Source organism: Cicer arietinum, chromosome 1, assembly GCF_000331145.2.
Source record: "Cicer arietinum cultivar CDC Frontier isolate Library 1 chromosome 1, Cicar.CDCFrontier_v2.0, whole genome shotgun sequence".
In the NCBI taxonomy this organism is placed as follows: domain Eukaryota; kingdom Viridiplantae; phylum Streptophyta; class Magnoliopsida; order Fabales; family Fabaceae; genus Cicer; species Cicer arietinum.
In genome coordinates, this window is record NC_021160.2 from 27,173,370 (window position 1) to 27,196,608 (window position 23,239).

Consider the following 23,239-nt stretch of genomic DNA (forward strand, 5'->3'; position numbering starts at 1 on the left):
AATGGCTCTTTTACAGCGCTTGTAGAATAAGCGCTGTAAAAGATCTCTTTGTTTTCTTATGTTATATGACTATATTTTTTAAAGGCCTTTTACAACACTTTTTCAAATAAGCGCTCTAAAAGGCCTCCTTATTTTATTTTTAAATGGCTCTTTTACAGCGCTTGTAGAATAAGCGCTGTAAAAGATCTCTTTGTTTTCTTATGTTATATGATTGTATTTTTTAAAGGCCTTTTACAACGCTTTTTCAAATAAGCGCTCTAAAAGGCCTCCTTATTTTATTTTTCAATGGCTCTTTTACAGCGCTTGTAGAATAAGCGCTGTAAAAGATCTCTTTGTTTTCTTATGTTATATGATTGTATTTTTTAAAGGCCTTTTACAACGCTTTTTCAAATAAGCGCTCTAAAAGGCCTCCTTATTTTATTTTTCAATGGCTCTTTTACAGCGCTTGTAGAATAAGCGCTGTAAAAGATCTCTTTGTTTTCTTATGTTATATGATTGTATTTTTTAAAGGCCTTTTACAACGCTTTTTCAAATAAGCGCTCTAAAAGGCCTCCTTATTTTATTTTTCAATGGCTCTTTTACAGTGCTTGTAGAATAAGCGCTGTAAAAACCTCTTTGTTTTCTTATGTTATATGACTGTGTTTTTTAAAGGCCTTTTACAACGTTTTTTCAAATAAGCGCTCTAAAAGACCTCCTTATTTTATTTTTAAATGGCTCTTTTACATCGCTTATTCTGTAAGCGTTGTAAAAGACCTCTTTGTTTTCATATGTTACATGACTGTTTTTTTAAAGGACCTTTTAACTTGGTATAAAACAAAGCTTTGTGACCTCCTTAGTTTATATTCAGTTTAGTTCATGTAAATTACCTATATTTGGATTTTTTTTTTCAGTTCAGTCAGTTCATGTAAATTACTAGTTTATATTAAATTACATAAACTTAGTATAAAACACTAAGATCAAGCTAAATATAAGCAGAAAATAAATATAAGCAGAAAATCAAATACATGGCTTCTTATATAAAACAATTAAACATGTTTAAACAAATAAATTACATGAACTCAGTTAAAATTACATGGCTTATATAAAACAATTAAACATGTACATTAAGATGCCCTTCTTCTTTTCCTGGTGGGATTCACATTTGTTTGTCTATTATTAACGATACGAAACGATGGATTAATCCAAATTCCCTCATCATGATCATCTCTAAGATATAAACCATCATCAGTTGAATCAATTTCATGTGGTTGTTGTGATGTTGCAAATAAAAGATCATTACCAACATCTTCATCATTATTGTTATCATCACTTATTTTATTGGTCGATAGGACAACAGACCATTTATCATTAGAAGGATCAGTGACATAAAACACTTGTTGAGCTTGCGACGCTAAAATAAAAGGCTCGTCTTTGTATCCCACCCTATTAAAATCGACAAGCAAGAATCCTGACTCATCAATCCGAACGCCATTATTATTATCGACCCACTTGCAACCAAATATGGGAACACGAAACATTGTGTGGTCTAACTCCCATATGCGCTCGATAACCCCAAAATATGATAGATTTGCATATATTGGGTTTTTGTCTTTTGCACTTGAGACATGCATCACACAGCTACGAGAGTGACTCCGCTATTTTGCATAGTGGTATGATTATCTTGTTCTTTAGTATAAAATGTGTAGCCGCTAATAACATAACCAATGTAAGAAAAGACATGTAAACTCGGACCATTTGCTAGCCACCTCAATCTTTGTGAAATTGATTTGGGGTCTATATCAAACTTTGAATTTATGTGATTATTTTTTGATTCCTATTCATGTTCAAACTAGATAATTGATCTATGTGTATTGCAACATACGGTTGAACCTCATCATCATTGTGCAGAACATACAATTGTGCCTGCTCCCATTATGTCCTTGATATAGTCATTATTCTCCTTCCAATTATCCTTTCTCCTGATATTCTTCCCGAATGACGAGACATGGGAAGCCCTATGGATTCAACATTGGACAGATGTACAAAATTCAGCAGCTTCTTCAACAATGTACCGTTCAGCAATACAACCTTCTGGTCGACTTCTACTTTTTACGTACCCTTTTAATATTTTCATATATCGTTCTATCGGATACATCCATCTCATATAAGCTGGCCCACAAAGTTGTGTCTCCTTAACCAGATGAACAGTAAGGTGAACCACTAAATCAAAAAACGAGGGTGGGAAATACATTTCAAGCTCACACAAAGTAACAACAATTTTCCTCTGCAATGTCGGTAATTTCTGAGGATCGATCACTTTACTACAAATTTCCCTGAAGAAGAAGATTTAGGCGCATGTATCGCAGTGAAGAAGATTCAAAACACTTGACATGGCATGCAGATGAAAGAATTAGAGATGGAATGTTTCGACACCCTGCAGATTCCCCACAATGGGCAAAAATTGATCACGAGTATCCTGAATTCGGGATAGAGTCAAGAAATCTAAGACTTGCACTTTCTACTGATGGAATGAATCCACATGGTCTTCAAAGCATCTCACATAGCACGTGGCCTGTGATTTTGGTAATATATAACCTACCTCCATGGTTATGTATGAAGCGTAAGTTTATGATGTTGTCTCTGTTAATTTCTGGACCCAAACAACCGGGGAATGATATCGACGTATACTTGACTCCTTTAATTGAAGATTTAAAAATTCTGTGGGAGACAGGTGTGGAAGTTTATGATGGGTATAGGAAAAAGTGTTTCAATTTGAGGGCTATGTTGTTCGGCACAATTAATGATTTTCCAGCATATGGTAATTTATCAGGATATAGCATTAAAGGTCAGTGTGCATGTCCTATATGTGAAGAGAGTACAAATTGGATGCGGTTGAAACATTGTAAGAAGAATGTGTTTCTTGGACATCGTAGATTTTTACCTTATAGTCATCAGTATCGTGGGTGGAGAAATGCATTCAATGGAAAATCAGAGGAAGGTAAAGCTCCTTTAGCACCGACTGGATATCAAATACTTGAAAAAGTACAAGGTTTGACCAATAAATTTGGCAAACCTTTTGCGGGAGAGCTGGTGAAAACTGGGTGGAAGAAAAAGTCAATTTTCTTTGAATTGCCATATTGGAAGTCATTGTATGTAAGACATTTCCTCGATGTGATGCATATTGAAAAAAATGTATTTGAAAGTGTTATTGGTACGTTACTCAATGTTCCAGGAAAGTCTAAAGATGGCGTCAATGCAAGATTGGACTTGGTCGATATGGGAATAAGAAATGAACTGGCTCCAGTAAAGAAAGGAAATCGCACATATCTACCTCCAGCCGCTCATACTCTATCTAGAAAGGAAAAAATTGTTTTATGTAAATTTCTACACGAAGTTAAAGTTCCAGAAGGATACTCTTCGAACATTAAAAATTTGGTTTGTATGAAAGACCTCAAGTTAAAAGGTTTGAAGACCCATGATTGTCATATTATAATGGAGCATTTGCTACCAATAGGTATACGTTCCATTTTACCTGAAAAAGTTCGACTAGCCTTAACTAGATTATGTTTCTTCTTCAGGGAAATTTGTAGTAAAGTGATCGACCCTCAGAAATTACCGACATTGCAGAGGGAAATTGTTGTTACTTTGTGTGAGCTTGAAATGTATTTCCCACCATCGTTTTTTGATATAATGGTTCACCTTACTGTTCATCTGGTTAAGGAGACACAACTTTGTGGGCCAGCTTATATGAGATGGATGTATCCGATAGAACGATATATGAAAATATTAAAAGGGTACGTAAAAAGTAGAAGTCGACCAGAAGGTTGTATTGCTGAACGATACATTGTTGAAGAGGCTGCTGAATTTTGTACTGAATATCTGTCCAATGTTGAATCCATAGGGCTTCCCATGTCTCGTCATTCGGGAAGACTATCAGGAGAAGGGATAACTGGAAGGAGACTACTGACTATATCAAGGACAGAATGGGAGCAGGCACAATTGTATGTTCTGCACAATGATGATGAGGTTCAACCGTATGTTACAATACACATTGATCAGTTATCTCGTTTGAACATGAATAGGAATCAAAATTGGATAACTCGAGAGCACAATCGAAGTTTTGTAACATGGTTAAAAAATCACATAATGTCAAAATTTGATATAGACCCCGGATCAATTTCAAATAGATTGAGGTGGCTAGCAAATGGTCCGAGCTTACATGTCTTTTCTTACACTGGTTATGTTATTAACGGCTACACATTTTATACCAAAGAACAAGATGATCAGACCACTATGCAAAATAGTGGAGTCACTCTCGTAGCTGAAGCGATGCATGTCTCAAGTGCAAAAGACAAAAACCCAATATATGCAAATCTATCATATTTTGGGGTTATCGAGCGCATATGGGAGTTAGACTACACAATGTTTCGTGTTCCCATATTTGGTTGCAAGTGGGTCGATAATAATAATGGCGTTCGGATTGATGAGTCAGGATTCTTGCTTGTCGATTTTAATAGGGTGGGATACAAAGACGAGCCTTTTATTTTAGCGTCGCAAGCTCAACAAGTGTTTTATGTCACTGATCCTTCTAATGATAAATGGTCTGTTGTCCTATCGACCAATAAAATAAGTGATGATAACAATAATGATGAAGATGTTGGTAATGATCTTTTATTTGCAACATCACAACAACCACATGAAGTTGATTCAACTGATGATGGTTTATATCTTAGAGATGATCATGATGAGGGAATTTGGATTAATCCATCGTTTCGTATTGTAAATGGACAAACAAATGTGAATGTCACCAGGAAAAGAAGAAGGGCATCTTAATGTATATGTTTAATTGTTTTATATAAGCTATGCATGTAATCTGAATTGTGTTATTGTAAATATGCATGTAATCTGAATTGAGTACTAAGTTCTGATTAATTTATTTTCTGATTAATTTATTTTCTGCTTATATTTAGCTTGATTTGAGTGTTTTATACCAAGTTCATGTAACAATGAGTGTTTTATATTTAGCTTGATTTACATGAACTGAACTGAATATAAATTAGTAATTTACATGAACTGAACTGAACTGAATAGAGAGATTCTCTTTTGCTCAGTGCATATATATATAGATTCTTCAGAAGTTCTCATTTCTAATAATTCATCATCTCCTAAAGTATTGTGATAAAGACAATGATAACAATATTTTTAATCCAATAAACAATGATAACAATGTTTTTAATGTCATCCCAACCCAAATAAACCAAACACAAAAATAAAATAAAGAGACATTTTACAGCGCTTATATTAAAAAGCGCTGTAAAAGATCATTTTAAAAATAAAATAATGAGTGTTTTATACCTTTTACGGTGCTTTTCACACAAAGCGCTGTAAACGACTCTTTTTAAAATAAGTAAAAAAGATATTTTACAGCGCTTATTTGACAAAGCGCTGTAAAAAAGCTTTAAAAATAATATTCATCAGACACCTAATTTCTTCAAACACCTTGTACGCATCATGGGAATCCAAAAAACATCAGACACAAACCCATTTCTTCAAACACCTTGTACGCATCATGGGAATCCCCAAAAAGGGTGGAGATTGAATTGTGAAAGAGTAAGCTTTGATGTTTGTGAAGAAGATGCATAAAAGGAGAAGAGTTTGGTGAAGAGGAAGGGATTTTTGTGGTGACCAGTTACTACTATGTGGGTTTTGCATGCATGTTGAGCTTGTTTAAAAAATAACATAACATAACAAAACACAAAAACAATAAGGCCTTTTACAGCGCTTATTTGGAAAAAGCGCTGTAAAAGAGCCTTTTAAAATTAACATAAAGAGACATTTTAGAGCGCTTATGTGTAAAAGCGCTGTAAAAGGCTTTAAAAAACATTCATATAACATAATAACACACGGAGGTCTTTTACAGCGCTTATTTGGGAAAAGCGCTGTAAAAGAGTCTTTTAAAATTAACATAAAGAGACATTTTAGAGCGCTTATGTGTAAAAGCGCTGAAAAGGGCTTAAAAAAAATTCATAAAAAATAATAACACAAGGAGGTCTTTTACAGCCCTTATTTGGGAAAAGCGTTGTAAAAGAGCCTTTTAAAATTAACATAAAGAGACATTTTAGAGCGCTTATGTGTAAAAGCGTTGTAAAAGGCATTCATATAACATAATAACACACGAAGGTCTTTTACAGCGCTTTTTGGGGAAAAGCGCTGTAAAAGAGCCTTTTAAAAATTTAACTAAAGAAGTCTTTTAGAGCGCTTTGCAAAAGAAACGCTGTAAAAGGCTTATAAAAAGCGCTGTAAAAGGGTTACGTATATATAACAGTTACCTCTTCAGTTTCCTCTTCATTACGTAAACTTCACTATCATCTCAACCTTCATTTCTTCTCTTCTTTTGCAAACCCTATCATCCCGTCCTTTACGAACCTTATTTCCACGATCATCTCCTTCATTTCGAACCTTATTTCCATCCAAGATCATCTCTCCCATTTCACACAATATATTTTCATTGAAATACATAACCCTCATTACGTATTTCTTCAATATCCTATTTCTTTGAACCATATTTCTGTGAACTTTCTGCGTTCCCTCTTTTCTTTACATTTCATCTTTCTTCGAACCATTATTCAGGTATTGATGTTATAAATTTTTTGTAATCATTAAAATGCATGTTGAGCTTTTTTAAGATATACTTATACATGTTGAGTTTGTTTATAATAATGCATGATCCATGTTGAGCTTGTTGATGTTATACTAAAGTGCATGTTGAACTTGTTGTAGTTAAATGGATACAAACAAAGATTTAGAAGTTCAAAATGAAGAAGTTGGCACCTCTAAGACTTACGAAAAAGAAGTCAAACGTGGTGCAACTATAATGCAAAAGGTGATTAAAGCAAGGAGTAGTGGGATTAAATTTGAGGTATACTATACTTTGTTTGCTGTGTGATTTTTATCTTTTTTTAGGGTTTAGGGCATGTACTTACTATATGAGTTTATTAGGTTGGCTGGAACGAGAGTGGTCAGCCAGTTGACCCCAACAGCTCCATGTTTGTAAGCTACATTGGGGCTGTTGTTCGTCAAAATGTCCCAATAACAATAGACAACTGGAGAGATAAGGCGTTGAAGGATGCCAAAGATATCATCTGGAATGACATTCAAGTAAATATTTTGATCTACTCTTTTGTCATTTATAATTTTTTTTCTGTAAAATACATTACTTATAATTGTTTTCATTGCAGACCACTTTTGTTCTTGATGAGGAACGAAAGTCATATGTTTTGAGAGTTGCTGGGAAAATCCATCGTGGATTTAGATCCCATCTCTCAAATTTCTATCTAAAAGATAGAGAAGGAAACACAAATGCTGAACCTCCAAAGATATATCAACATTATATATCAAAGGATGAATGGAGTGCATTTGTTTCCAAACGTTCTGACCCGGCGTTTGTCGTAAGTGATTAATTTATTAGCATTTGTGTTTTATTATTCATATTCGTAGCGTATTTTAAATTTTTACACAATTGCAATTTTTTTTTTATATAGAATATTAGTACGGCAAATCGCGAACGGGCAAGCAACCCAAAACACCCATACAAGAAATCACGTATGGGATATGCACGCCTTGAACAACAAATTGTAAGTAATTAAACATCACTTTTATATAATGAAGTAATTTGTATTATAAACTATAGTGTGTAACTAATTTGTATTATTTTGTTTATGATTTTAACGAATAGAGAAAAGACACCCAAGCCGATCAACCCTTGGGTCGTCATATATTGTGGAAGGAAGCGCGTGTTAATAAAGAAGGAGTGGTTGATAATGAAAATGTCAAGAAAGTTGTAGAACTTTGTGTAAGTATATTATCACTTTAATATTTTTTAATATTGTATTTTAAAAATGCTATTGAACTTATCTTTTTAATGTTACATGTATTTTAGGAAACTATTGAACAAAGTTCTGAAACTCAAGAGGGCAACAAGGATACGTGCAGGGACATTCTTGGGAAAGTGTTTAATGTCCCTGAGTATTCCGGTCGAGTGAGGGGGAAAGGATTTGGCGTAACTCCCAAAAGCTTTTTTCCTCAAGAGAAGCGCCAAAAACCTTCCAACGAGGAAGTATTAGAGAAGCTCAGAATCTTATCGGAGCAAGTGGCACTCTTGGTGAATACGAATAAAGACAAGCAACTTCCGGTTCAGCTCCAACCTGAAATACAAATGGAGAGTGAAACCGGGAGTTGCAACGTCGGTTTGAAGAGTATTCCCGAGGTAATTAATTACTTACTACTTACTTGCTTATGTAATTACTTATGTATTAAACAAACTTATATATTAACTGTACTTATGTTTTAACTATTGATGTAGGGTGTCACTACATGTGTCCTATACTTGTCCTCGCCGACTCAACGGAAGGTGGGAAAAGGAATATTGCACAATACTTCGGGAGAAGTATTGCACAATATTCCGATCCCCGCGGGCCATGTCAAAGTATCGCCTACGGTTGCTTTCGAACCAACTGCACCGTTGCCCATACCGGACAACGATGGAGATATGAAGTTCTTAAGCGACGCTATTGGCAGTTACGTGGCATGGCCCACACACCTTGTTGCCCTCGAAAAAAAGATTCCCAAGGACAAATCAGTTACATCTCCCGAAAAGGTTTGTCACATTTATTGCCTAAGGTAAATTAATTATTTGAAATGAAAGGTGCTTTTTAGCTTTTTATGGCACTTTTTTTAAAAAGCGCTGTCTTTTATCATTGTACCCAAAATTATTTTTGATCCAAAATCACTTCACAATCAGTAGAACAGAACATATTATAGACAATCAGTTCACACAATCAATAGAACATAAATCAGAACTCTGTAACTTTTTTAACATATATGTAACTCTGTAATTTACAACCTAAGTAACTACATTCAGATACATATATACAACCTAATTTACAACCTAATTACCTACATTCAGATACGTATATATATATAACCTAATTTACAACCTAAACTACATTCAGATCCATATGCATGTTCATATATTGTGTCCTATGATCATTTACATATAATAACTAACAGAATATACATTATATGCACTAGCTACCATATAATATTCAGATCCCTTGCCCAGCAGCAAGCTATTTCCCAGAAAATCAAATAATTTTCATGTCAAGCACGTACTGACACCATTCTTCCTTTAATTCCATCAGATCTTCCTCAGAATATGATGGACTGGAATTGGCAAAGTACTGCAATATAAAAATTGAACATATTATATTAAGTTAGTATCAAATATATAGATAATTTATATATGAAAATCATATAATGCAAATACCGTACCGTTTCTGGGATAATAGTTTTATTCTTCTCAACAATCTCCTTCATGAATCTCAATATGTAGTACCCACAGTCGATGTTATTTGTTTGACGAGGGCACTTTATTGAGATCCATGTAATGTTATTCGACTTCTGCTTCGACACTTTAGCACCTCTTTGAGCTCGATAAACTTTTAAGGCACTATCGAATGAATAAATGTGATTATTAGAGCATGAATATTTATATATATATATATATATATATATATTCATGCTCTAATAATCACATTTATTCATTCGATAGTGCCTTAAAAGTTTATCGAGCTCAAAGAGGTGCTAAAGTGTCGAAGCAGAAGTCTAATAACATTACATGGATCTCAATAAAGTGCCCTCGTCAAACAAATAACATCGACTGTGGGTACTACGTATTGAGATTCATGAAGGAGATTGTTGAGAAGAATAAAACTATTATCCCAGAAACGGTACGGTATTTGCATTATATGATTTTCATATATAAATTATCTATATATTTGATACTAACTTAATATAATATGTTCAATTTTTATATTGCAGTACTTTGACAATTCCAGTCCATCATATTCTGAGGAAGATCTGATGGAATTAAAGGAAGACTGGTGTCAGTATGTGCTTGACATGCAAATTATTTGATTTTCTGGGAAATAGCTTGCTGCTGGGCAAGGGATCTGAATATTATATGGTAGCTAGTGCATATAATGTATATTCTGTTAGTTATTATATGTAAATGATCATAGGACACAATATATGAACATGCATATGGATCTGAATGTAGTTTAGGTTGTAAATTAGGTTATATATATATATGTATCTGAATGTAGTTAATTAGGTTGTAAATTAGGTTGTATATATGTATCTGAATGTAGTTACTTAGGTTGTAAATTACAGAGTTACAGAGTTACATATATGTTAATAAAGTTACAGAGTTCTGATTTCTGTTCTACTGATTGTGTGAACTGCTTATGGTATTTGAATATGTTTTGTTGTTGTGTGTACTGATTGTGAAGTGATTTTGGATCAAAATAATTTTGGATACAAAGATAAAAGACAGCGCTTTTTAAAAAAAATGTCATAAAAAGCTAAAAAGCGCTTTTCATTTCAAATAATTAATTTACAACGTTTAAAAAAAAACACACACACATTTTACAGCGCTTTTTTTAAAAAGCGCCGTAAAATGTTGTTCTAAAGCGCTTTAATGGTGCACATTTTACAGCGCTTTCGTGAGAAAGCGTTGTAAAATGTACAACAAAAGCGCTGTAAAATGCAGACCCATAATATGAATTTATGGGTGGGCATTTTACAGCGCTTTTTTGAGAAAGCGCTGTAAAATGCACACCCATATATGAAATTATGGGTGGGCATTTTACAGCGCTTTCTCAAGAAAGCGCTGTAAAATGCAGACCCATAATATGAAAATTATGGGTCTGCATTTTACAGCGCTTGTGTTAAAAAGCGCTCTAAAAGCAGACCCATAACTCATATAATGAGGTGCATATGACAGCGCTTTTTTGAGAAAGCGCTGTAAAATGTGCATAACAAGCGCGTGTTGTATTTACATGTTTTATAGCACTTTTTTAAAAGCGCTGTTGTATCATTTACAGCGCTCGATTCCACAACGCTTATTTTTTTGAAAAAGCGCTGTAAATGGCTTAAAAAAAGCACTGTAAAATGCGTTTTTTCGCGTAGTGTGAGTACTTTGATATTGGATTGATGAATCATGAATGTTGAAAGAATAACATGTATTGTGTACCTGAATGAATAGCATAAAAGAAAGTTTATATATATATATATTTTTTATATTAGTTGTTTTTCAAAATAAAAATGTTTTTTAATGTTACCATGTATCTTCTACTTAATAAAATAAATTATTTTTTAAAATTAATGGAATATTTAACATTATGTTTTTTTTTTATGGTTTTAACCTTAAAGCATTCAATAAATTTTCTCAAAAATTAATATATTTTGTTACCTTACATTTACAAAATTAATGTTTTCAAACGTCACTAAAAAAAATATTTTCAAAAATATTAATAGTTATGATTTTGTTGGGGCCAATATTAACAACTATTAATTGTAATACAAAATTAATGTTTTCAAAGGTCACTAAAAAAATATTTTCAAAAATATTAATAATAATGATTTTGTTGGGGCAAATAATAACAACTGTTATTATACAATAAAAATATATGTGGTTTTTTTAAATACAATTGTATTTTATTATAATGTTTGAAATTAATGAGATGGATGTTGTTTTATGCAAGTTTTGATACTATTTTTGTGTTATCAAATGATGGAAAAGTGATACTTGGAAATTGAAAGCAATAGGATATGATATGAGTGAGGGATTCATCATATTTGAAACAAAGAGAATGGACCTGCTTTAAAAGGACAGTACGAGTGAGTGAGGGATTCATGGTCTACAATTTCAAAAAGGAAGAAATTCGTACACGGGAAGGATGAAAAAAATAATGTTCAACTTTTTTTTTCTTTTGAAATTGACACTACAAAAGTTGTTCGCTAATATACAAATAAAATTAATTTAGTTTAGTTTCTTAATTGTAATAATTATAAACAATAAACTATATGAATAATTGAAGTGTAGACCATTTCATTCTCTGTATAATGGACTGAAGGAAAAAATAATATATTATAATAACATAAATGAGTTAAATTTCAAAAAATAAAATATAAAAAATATGATAATATGTGAAATTCATTAACATTTCTTATATGATTGCACTTTTAGGGTAAAATATGATACATCTCTTGAAATTTATTAAACATTATAAGAACCACGAAAAACTATATTAATTCCTCTTACAATCAAATTTACAATTTAAAACAATATAATTCCCTTACTTCTAAACAATTATTTTATTTTTATTATAAATTGATATTAAACATAGTAATATCATCTTATTTGAAAACATATTAAATCACTAAACAATTTATGTAATTATACTTATCAAAATTATTATTTTCTCATTTATTAAAAATATTTGATGTACCAAAAAATATATATTAAGTACACTTCAATTGAAAGATATAAAGTACTTGATATTATATATTACATTTTTTTTTTCTATATATAATTGACTAAAATTTAAATTATGATTTTTTGAATATACTTATGAGTTTAGGTTTCTTTATTTTTTTAATTAATAGGAGAACACAAAAAGTTACACCATACGATGAATATACTACATTATTTATACGTTGAAGGAGTCTTAAAAAAACTTAATAATACAAACGAGTTAATATTAAAAGTTTTAACAAAAAATATATATGAACAAACAACTAAACTACTCTGTAAAATTCGTGAAAAATTATTCTATAAGTGCACAATTACGATAAAATATAACATGTATTTTAAATTTATTAAACATTTTAGGATCCAACAAAAACTATACTAATAATCTTTATAATATTTATCAAACTTATAAATCTACACCAATAAGAGTTCTCATATTTTTAAACAATTTTTTTATTATTTTTAATATAAATATTTATGAAATATTTATTAGTACCAATTCAATAATAATTTTGCTTTTTCTCCCAAATATTTATCAAATTATTATTTTTTTTCATTTTATAAAAATATTTTATATATTCTAAATAAATCCCTGCAACGGACTTGTAACATACCTAGTATATTATTTAGAATCAAAATGTGCTTCTTAGTGTTAGTTGTTATCAAACGTGTATTTCCTCTCTATTATAGTTGAGTTTTGTGGTACAACCTGTTGATTTTGAAGACTCCGTGTATGCGTAATGTTGAAGACCTCACTGAATACCGTAGAGTTTGGTAAGCCACAGAAAACAAAAGACCGAGGAACACGAACGAGCATACAAGTGGTCAACAATTGTAGCATTCCACGGACAATCACATGTTCTCTATTGTGTCTCAGAAACTTGAACATTATCACTATATAATATAATGGGAACATAGGCTTCGGTTGCTGTCTACCTTTTGTGTAGCAGATTTCTTTTATTTTTTTGTTCTGTTAGCTTTCTTCGTTCTCTCCGTTTCTCTTCTACCTGTCTATGGGTGGATAGAAACTTGGAGAGCGTTGAAAGAAGACAGATTAATTATATTTAAAATAAAAAGTAGGTATATAGTTTTTTTTCTTTTGTCATGGCTTCTGATATCTCATTTGAGGATTTGAAGAACGAGAATATAGACCTAGTAAGCCAAATAATAGTAATAGTAATAATAATTCACGGTTTTAAATTGTGATTGATGCAGGATTGTGGTTGCAAGAGACTTCTAAAATTGCTATATTGCAGCACCAATTGCAATTTAGAATTATATTACAACTTTTTATCCTTTTCCTCCTAATAATAATAACGATTGATATATGTGTAGGAAAACATTCCAGTTGATGAAGTCTTTCAGCAACTAAAATGTACCAAAGAGGGTCTCTCATCCGAGGAAGGAGAGAAGAGGCTCCAAATTTTTGGCCCCAACAAGCTAGAGGAGAAAACAGAGAGCAAATTCCTCAAGTTTTTGGGTTTTATGTGGAATCCATTATCATGGGTTATGGAGTCAGCTGCTATCATGGCCATTGTATTGGCCAATGGAGGGGTATGTGATTACAAATATTTCATTTCATTTATCATAAGTTTATTACTAAGTTGTTATCTAACAATTATTTGTATGTCTATATATATATCAGGGAAAGCCACCGGATTGGCAAGATTTCACTGGAATTGTGGTGTTGCTTATCATTAACTCAACCATTAGTTTCATTGAGGAAAACAATGCAGGCAATGCTGCAGCTGCTTTGATGGCTGGTCTTGCCCCCAAAACAAAGGTACCATTTATTTATTCATTCCAAGTGAGTGAATTCGCCCATTTAGTCTATAAAAAAAGTAGAGTTACCATAATTTATTCCTCAAATTAACAAAATTAAAAAACCATTCTTAAATTGAAAATAATCTATCACATTAGTTATTTATATCTAGTCAATTTTATGTCTCTAACATGATAAGATTCTCAGTTTCATAAATTGTTTTGATATTTCGTTAATTTCAAGGATCGATATCTGACCTTGTATTGGTGATTCACTCCATTTCTATTTGTAATGTTGATGGATTGTTATTATAAGTTAAGAGTTTAATAGAAAGTTTTACATTGTCATCTAATCACACCTAATCATATAGAAGCTTGTTGAGATATTTTAACAAAGAAAAAAATACAAAGTGTGACTAATAAAATTTGATGGACATCTGATTTATTAACATTTGATAACTAATAAGAAATAATTCAATTTGAATTTGTAGGTGTTGAGGGATGGAAAATGGAGTGAGCAAGAGGCAGAAATTTTGGTACCAGGAGATGTGATCAGCATCAAGTTGGGAGACATTGTCCCAGCTGATGCCCGTCTCTTGGAAGGAGATCCTTTAAAGATTGACCAATCTGCCCTCACTGGTGAGTCTTTGCCAGTCACAAGGAACCCTGGTTCAGAGGTTTTCTCTGGCTCAACTTGCAAACAAGGTGAAATTGAAGCAGTTGTTATTGCCACTGGTGTCCATACTTTCTTTGGTAAGGCTGCACACCTTGTAGACAGCACCAACAATGTTGGTCACTTCCAAAAGGTATATATAAGATCATGTCTTTTACCTTTCCTTTAATTAATTATGGTGTTCAAAAGTTTATTTTTCTAAAATATGTGTTCGTTTTAACTAGCTAATAATAAGATAGAAGATGAAATGCTCACTAGGAATGATGCATTGATGGAAATAATGAAAACAATTCTATTTGACTTTTTCATTGTTTCTGAAAATGCTGACAATTTTTCATTTTGAGTCTCTTGTGTCCTTGTTAGCAAGTAAAATTAACACGATTTTTATATAATATAAACATTTTTGCATAAACTAATCGTAGATGAGCATATGATCTAACTTTAGATATTAATTTGATTGCTTTGCATTAGGTGTTGACATCCATTGGTAACTTCTGTATCTGCTCAATTGCAATTGGAATGTTGGTTGAGATCATTGTGATGTACCCAATCCAAAATAGAGCTTACAGAGATGGTATTGACAACTTGTTAGTGCTTCTTATTGGAGGTATCCCAATTGCCATGCCAACTGTCTTGTCTGTGACCATGGCTATTGGATCTCACCGCCTTTCTCAGCAAGGAGCTATCACAAAGAGGATGACAGCCATTGAAGAAATGGCTGGAATGGATGTTCTCTGCAGTGACAAGACTGGAACACTAACACTTAACAAGCTTACTGTTGACAAGAGCTTGATTGAGGTTTGTGATTCACATAAAAGACAGTGTTTACTAAAATAAAGTTTGGCCCGAATTTACTTATCTCGCAGTCAAATTTCAGATTACTACCCTTTTTCATGTGAAAATTAGAGAGTTAAAGACAAAAAAATACATTTCCATATTTACCTCTGTGATGTCCTTATTTTCTTCTACATCACGAGAAACTTCAACTATTTAAAGCTACAATTGTTTTTACTAATATAAATTCATTCATTCATTTTAACAATGGTAAATGTTTCATAAGTATTTGGTTGTGATATCAACATAAAAGATCATAAACTTGAAATTAAACAATTGTTTATGAATGCAGGTGTTCCCCTCTGGTATGGACAAGGACAGTGTTGTCCTATATGCTGCAAGAGCATCAAGAGTTGAAAACCAGGATGCAATTGATGCTTCAATTGTTGGAATGTTGAGCGATCCCAAGGAGGTATTTATTTATCATGATTTTCATTCTTGTATGAAATATTGTTTGTATCATAGTGAAGTTTGCAAAGTGACTTAACATTGTAACTGAACTATTATGACATGTTAGGCAAGAGCAGGAATCACTGAGGTGCATTTCTTGCCCTTTAACCCAGTTGACAAGCGCACAGCTATTACCTATATTGACAGCAATGGTGACTGGCACAGAAGCAGCAAAGGTGCTCCTGAGCAAGTAAGCCAATGGATCATACGTTTTGACATAACATTCTAATTAAAAAGAAATATTTATTATTCCTTGAAAAATAATAAATGCATACAATACATATCACTAAAGGTACTTAACTGCTTATTTGCATGTGTCAGATTATTGAGCTTTGTGAACTTAAGGGAGAGACATTGAAAAGAGCACACAAAACCATTGATGGGTATGCTGAGCGCGGCCTGCGTTCGTTGGCAGTTGGTTTCCAGGTGAGTAATATAAGCTCCAAATATGATTGGATTTTATTTTATTGCAAGAAAGTATAAAAATTAAAATTTCTAACAAATGCTCATAAGTTTTTTCTTTGTTTTTTTGGCAGACTGTTTCAGAAAAGAGCAAGGAGAGTGCAGGAGAACCATGGGTGTTCTTGGGTCTCTTACCCCTCTTTGACCCTCCAAGGCATGATAGTGCTGAGACTATTCGTCGTGCTCTTGACCTTGGTGTCAATGTTAAGATGATCACTGGTGACCAACTTGCCATTGGAAAAGAAACTGGTCGTAGACTTGGAATGGGCACCAACATGTATCCTTCATCCTCCCTTCTTGGCCAATGCAAAGATCCAGCCATAGCATCCATGCCAATTGATGAGCTCATTGAGAAGGCTGATGGATTTGCTGGAGTCTTCCCTGGTAATTAATTATCTCAGGCTAAACTCATATTGCATGGTTTTCATCTGTAATCCATAACATTGCATAAAGTTGTGATTGAAAGGGGATGATGCGGCCTCAGTCGGGATCAAAATATGGCCACAATCACATAAAAAGCTTTATTTTGCAACCTAAATCGCGGTCGCAAACCTTGTTTTTAAAAATCTGAAATTGGCTAACATAAACGTTTTGACATGTGAAATGCAGAGCACAAGTATGAGATTGTGAAGAGGTTGCAGGACAGGAAGCACATCTGTGGAATGACCGGAGATGGTGTAAATGATGCACCAGCGTTGAAGAAGGCAGACATCGGTATTGCAGTCGCTGATGCAACTGATGCTGCAAGGAGTGCCTCAGACATTGTCTTGACCGAGCCTGGATTGAGTGTGATTGTGAGTGCTGTGTTGACAAGTAGGGCTATCTTCCAAAGGATGAAGAACTACACAATCTACGCTGTTTCCATCACAATCCGTATTGTTCTTGGGTTCTTGCTCGTTGCTCTAATCTGGAAGTTCGACTTCTCTCCTTTCATGGTTCTGATTATCGCCATCTTGAACGATGGAACCATCATGACCATATCAAAGGATAGGGTGAAGCCATCCCCTGTCCCTGACTCATGGAAGCTTAAGGAAATCTTTGCCACTGGAGTCGTTCTTGGAACATACATGGCCATCATGACCGCAGTTTTCTTCTATATTGTCCATGACACCGATTTCTTCTCTGTAAGTAACTCAGGACAACCTACATTTCTTTCTATATAAACAAAACTACCATCATAGAATGAAACTGATAAACATGTTTTCTATTCAGCAAACTTTCGGTGTCCTCCCAATTTCAGACAGTGAGGAACAACTTAACTCAGCTTTATACCTTCAAGTCAGTATTATAAGTCAGGCACTTATCTTTGTGACCAGATCAAGGAGCTGGTCCTTCCTCGAGCGCCCTGGTATGATGCTTCTTGGTGCCTTCGTTGCTGCACAATTGGTTAGTTAACATTTCTTTTCATCAAAGACTTTTATTTTCTTAACCAAAATGTTCCCATCACATTTGGTTTTGACTTTCCATGCAAATGCTCTCAACCTATAGGTGGCAACTGCCATTGCTGTCTATGCACACTGGGACTTCGCTAGAATCAACGGAATCGGGTGGAAATGGGCTGGAGTTATTTGGATCTTTAGCGTTGTCACCTACATTCCTCTTGACATCCTCAAGTTTTTCATCCGCATGGGACTCACTGGCAGTGCTTGGGACAACATGCTCCAAAATAAGGTATGAAACATGCATCCATTATTATATAATGCCAAAGCTTTCTTTTCAATTTCATTTCAGTATTTTCAATTGTGGAAAATCCTGGTTTGTTCAAATTTCACTACCTTGTAGTCACTGTTTAACTACACTTTGTTTCAAATAGTATGTTGTAGAACATTGACGATTTATTCAAATTTCATTACACTATAGCCGCTATCCTGCAACATTGTGTCATTTATATATTTGTAGCCTTTATTTTAATCAATTAATCATCATTGGTCACCCTAACCATATTATATTGTTCTTGTGGTGATGTAGACTGCATTCACGACAAAGAAAGACTATGGAAGGGGAGAGAGGGAGGCTCAATGGGCCGTCGCTCAACGCACATTGCATGGTCTTCAACCTCATGAGGCACACAAGAACACCCACCATGAGCATTCTGAAATTGCTGAACAAGCCAAGAGACGTGCTGAGGCAGCTAGGTGAGTATTGAGAACTTGACATCAAAACAATGAATATATATTTACTCATGAATATCACCCCATTTGACAGTGTTAAAAACAAGTCCTTTGAAGGATGAAAATGAGTTAAATGCATTCATTTACAAAAGGGTATTTTAAGAAAATTTATACACAGAATGGAGACATTAAACAAATACACTGTTACTCTTTTTAATATATGCGAAAATTGCAAAAAGAACTTGTAATACAAGATCAAGGTAATTATAGTTAATTAGCAAAACAAAAGCATGTGGTGAAGTTGAATCCAACACACTAATAATGATGTTATTAAATTTTGCAGGCTGCGAGAGCTACACACACTCAAGGGACATGTTGAATCAGTTGTCAAGTTGAAGGGTCTTGACATTGAAACCATCCAACAACATTACACAGTCTAAAAACATTTAAGGATGGAAGAAAAAAGCCAATTCATATTTGTAAAAAACTGGTGACCTTAGGTTGCTCATGAAGATGTGGTCATATACATAGCTTTAAAAAGAAGATGATTAAGTATACCTTACCTCGGGTTTGAATTAACTTGTACTAATTTTTTCCTACACATTCTTTTGTTCTTCATCCCAAATTGGAGTGGAAATATGAAAAATAGTTTTTTCTATATGCAATTTGTGTTTCGTAGACCTTTTATACTCCCATTTTTACGAGGATATCACATTGACGCTTAGTATAAGAGTGATTTAGTTTATAATAATATAGATGGCTTTTGCAGTAGCAAAAATAAATTAAGTTATTAACAAAATTGAAAGGTTTTTATAAACACTATTTTGAAGCTCGATGAAAGGAATTAAACTTATATACAGTTTTTGTGTTATTTTAACAGTTCTTTGATCACAATTTAGTACATCGATTCAACCTAAAAATTGGACAAAACTTAGATACATGTATTTTATTTTATTTTATTGGGTTTTACTTACCACACATTAATTAAATTTATGATCGGTGACCGGTCACCAAATTTAATAACTATGATTTTATGTACTTTAACAGAAAACGATATAGGAACATGAGAAAATACTTACATAAACATGGGGCACACAATTAGTTAGGAGCACCAAACCAACTGCATAATCAACGACTTTTATTCATATTTTTAAAAAATTACAATCTTGATATTTTTATCTAGGAGAAAATATTTTTTATATTCAACACTGCTATATAACGTGAGAGGAATTTCCAAAATATATTTGGAATTCTCTAATAGCTATATTAATGTAATAAAATTAAATAACTTAATGTACTATTTGGTTAAGTGGTGCAATGCTTGAGTTTAATCAAACCAATGCATCTTTTAAGTTTATACAATAACATACAATAAACAGATCTTATCTCACTCAAGTTTCCCCAGCTAATGGTTACTTTAACTCTCCACTGTTAAAAAAACATAAATGTTCATACTTTGACCGTTGATATTTGCACGACAAATAAACATTCAAACATATGTTCCTATAAAAAAAAACATGTTGAATCATGAATGGAGCCTTAATTGAAATTGAAACGAACCTAAGAAAATATATTTTCTATATTCAACAATGCTATATAATGTGAGAGAAATTTCCAAAATATATTTGAAATTCTCTAATAGCTATATTTATGTAGCAAAATTAAATAACTTAATGTACTATTTGGTTAAGTGGTGCAATGCTTGAGTTTAATCAAACCAATGCATCTTTTAAGTTTTCAAAAGTTACAACTTTTTGTAAGAGTTATTTTCTTTCACCAATTGATATGAGTTTCTCTATAAATAGAGACACTTTAGAGGTAGAAAAAAATAACACAAATTTCATGTTTATATAAGTCAAACTTCTATCAAAAATATTTTTGAGTCATTTCTTCTTTTCTCTAGTGCACGAGAGTAAATGAAAGAACTTTTATTCTATAAACTATCAATGATCGATATGTTTTGATGTGAATGTACAATTCACTTCAAGGATTCCAAAGTATCCTGAAAGGGATTCGCCAGTTAACCCGTTTGCATCCAATATATATAGATTGGTGTAGCAAATCGAACCTAAAGATTAGTGTGATACACACGCTTTGAAATTTATTTGTGCAATATTCATTATCATCAATTTCATCTTCATTTTATTCAAAATTTGCAGTATACTCCTAACAAAAAGATCCAACAATCTTTAGGTTCGATTCTCGATTATATATAAAATTTATTTATGATTGTTTAAAGGAGATAGACTTTTTGACCATGGTGAAAAGTATATATTTAATTTATATGAATATATATGATATTTTTAAAGTTCTAAATTCATATGTGGTTCTCCAATGTAATTATATTTGTTTATCTTAAAGTTAACATGTGGTTAGATTAATATGCATGATTTAGAATATATTCAAGCTTGTGAAATTAATATGGTTTATGAATGAATTTTGTTTGTTTGGATTTTAAAAATTAATTAAAGTCTTGGAAATAATCACATGAAAATTCATGGTTGGACACCGAAAGTTATTTACTGTTATATATTCATGTTTGAAATGCATATATAATAAAATTTTATTTTCGGATGCATATATAATAATATGGAGATAAGATGTGGAAAATTAATAATATGGAGTTAGAGATAATATGTTTTGATGAAATTTTTGTTTTTCTATGATTGATGTTTTTAGACTAAGAACAAGAATTTATGATTGACCGGTGGAAGAAAGTTTATTTATATTTTGATCTCTTAAATCTTGACAAGTATGAATATGTATAGTTTAAGATGCATATTTAATACATTAATTTATTTAAAGTAGTGTAAATAAATTTTCATATATATCCAGTGTATGTTTCAATGATAGTGATACTTCATGTGAGAAGTTATTAAATCAAAAATTGATTAACTCATATTATATGTGTATGATAGTATGAAAGTATTTGTCAATTTCTTACTTATTTTGATATTAAAAATAATTTGGGTAATAGAAAATAAGTTGACAAATATTTGTGGAAGAAAGTAATAGAAAATCTTATTTGGATTACCATAAAACATATTTAAATATGGAACTTGAATTAACAAATATAATTCATGATGCATGTATTAGTTATAATATAACTATGAATAAATGGGTTCTTTAATTGAAATAAAATGAATTCTTATTTGTTAAGTAAATGACTTACATGTTTAGACCCGTCTTGTGATATTCGATTATAAAGTTTTTTATAATCATGCTTTGTTAACTTGCGGAAATATATATTTAATGCATTCAATATATTATATATTATACTTGGATATATTGAAAAGGGAATTAGAATTTTAAATTGAGATGCTTATTAAAAATAGTAAAAGGTAGAATGACATAAAAGTTTGTGTATGTGATAATTGAGATGTTTATCAACGGTATGTGATACAATGTGAAGAAAATTAAATAGCAAAAGTGTCATGGTTTGATAATAGTTGGTCAACACTATTAAAAATATAAATGGTAATCTGATGCCTGTACCAAACCTGATAGTTGTTGGAAGATTAAGTCGGTATACAAGCAATCCAAGTAAAGAACATTGGCATGCTATTAATAAAGTATTAAAATATTTGAAAGAATAATTAACTATAGTTTAATCTATAGTGGATATCTTTTAGTTTTGGAAGGATATACAAATGCTAGTTGGGTAAATCATGTTGTGGATCATGCTTCCACAAGTGGATGGATCTTCAACCTTGGTGGAGGTGCAGTTTCTTGGAGATCAAAGAAACAAACTTGCATTGTCGACTTCATCATGGCTGCAAAGTTTATTGCTGTAGCTGCAGGTAGTGAAGAGGCTGAATGGCTAAGAAATTTGGTGTATGAGATACCAATTAGGCCAAAGTCAATGGCACTAGTATCCACACATTGTGATGGTCAATCCACACTATCCAAAGCATATAGCCAAGTATTTAATGGAAAATCTAGACATATTGATTTAAGACATGGCTATGAAAAGAATTTAACGGAGTGATATACATAGTGTTTGTAAGAACTGAAAAGAATTTTGCAGATCCTTTGACGAAATATCTAACAAAAGACATGGTGTTGAAGACATCATTAGGGATGTGATACAAGCTCATATCTAAATAATCACCAATGGTGGAAACGATCAACTCACACTAGAGTAACATCAAGTCTTGAGTTCAATGATGACAGTACACTATTGGAGTGATTGAAGTACTTGACAATAGATTCATCCCAAAGGGTAAAAGTACTTGGACCATAAAATAAAAGTGGTAGGATGAGGTCTCCTATTAATGGGTGTATTTCTAATATAGTCAACCTATATGAGAATGAAGTGGGCCACTTCGTAGAGTTCAAGGGATTGACTCTTAAATTCTCACAAAAAGGATATGAGACACAATGCCTTATCAAATGTGTCACTTTTATAATTCGATCAATGATACAAAAATTTCATGTGTGAGTTATGCACACTTGTTCTAATGAATGGTTTGTTCAAAGCTTGTCTACCAATTTATTCGGGGATGAGGGAAAATATAATTTACTAAGTAATGGTTCAAATCATAAGATACATTCATTTGAAACCATGAAATTTCCAGAATAATAGATTTATATATA

The 23,239-nt window shown here is 32.4% G+C and overlaps 2 protein-coding genes across 2 annotated transcripts; both read left to right on the forward strand.

Moving 5' to 3' along the window:
- The first annotated feature begins 6,843 nt into the window (after window positions 1-6,843).
- LOC140919551 (uncharacterized) lies at window positions 6,844-7,827 on the forward strand. Its single transcript, XM_073365806.1, has 3 exons — window positions 6,844-7,137; window positions 7,218-7,427; window positions 7,521-7,827. The coding sequence occupies exons 1-3, from the start codon at window positions 7,024-7,026 to the stop codon at window positions 7,623-7,625; spliced, it is 429 nt and encodes a 142-aa protein (XP_073221907.1). The 5' UTR covers window positions 6,844-7,023; the 3' UTR covers window positions 7,626-7,827.
- Window positions 7,828-13,056: 5,229 nt separating this feature from the next.
- LOC101496593 (ATPase 8, plasma membrane-type) lies at window positions 13,057-19,301 on the forward strand. Its single transcript, XM_004488837.4, has 14 exons — window positions 13,057-13,507; window positions 13,688-13,906; window positions 13,998-14,135; window positions 14,605-14,919; window positions 15,258-15,584; window positions 15,913-16,032; window positions 16,138-16,260; window positions 16,392-16,496; window positions 16,607-16,916; window positions 17,142-17,656; window positions 17,745-17,918; window positions 18,021-18,203; window positions 18,501-18,667; window positions 18,987-19,301. The coding sequence occupies exons 1-14, from the start codon at window positions 13,457-13,459 to the stop codon at window positions 19,081-19,083; spliced, it is 2,844 nt and encodes a 947-aa protein (XP_004488894.1). The 5' UTR covers window positions 13,057-13,456; the 3' UTR covers window positions 19,084-19,301.
- Window positions 19,302-23,239: the final 3,938 nt, after the last annotated feature.

What these genes read in the sequence shown, in the direction of transcription:
- LOC140919551 (XM_073365806.1), top strand. Translation starts at nt 7,024, where the DNA reads ATGTTTGTAAGCTACATTGGGGCTGTTGTTCGTCAAAATGTCCCAATA. An exon ending in TCATCTGGAATGACATTCAA is followed by an intron (nt 7,138 to 7,217) that starts GTAAATATTTTG and finishes TTTTCATTGCAG; the next exon opens with ACCACTTTTGTTCTTGATGA. An exon ending in GTTCTGACCCGGCGTTTGTC is followed by an intron (nt 7,428 to 7,520) that starts GTAAGTGATTAA and finishes TTTTTTATATAG; the next exon opens with AATATTAGTACGGCAAATCG.
- LOC101496593 (XM_004488837.4), top strand. Translation starts at nt 13,457, where the DNA reads ATGGCTTCTGATATCTCATTTGAGGATTTGAAGAACGAGAATATAGAC. An exon ending in CGTTGGCAGTTGGTTTCCAG is followed by an intron (nt 16,497 to 16,606) that starts GTGAGTAATATA and finishes TTTTTTTGGCAG; the next exon opens with ACTGTTTCAGAAAAGAGCAA. An exon ending in ATTTGCTGGAGTCTTCCCTG is followed by an intron (nt 16,917 to 17,141) that starts GTAATTAATTAT and finishes TGTGAAATGCAG; the next exon opens with AGCACAAGTATGAGATTGTG.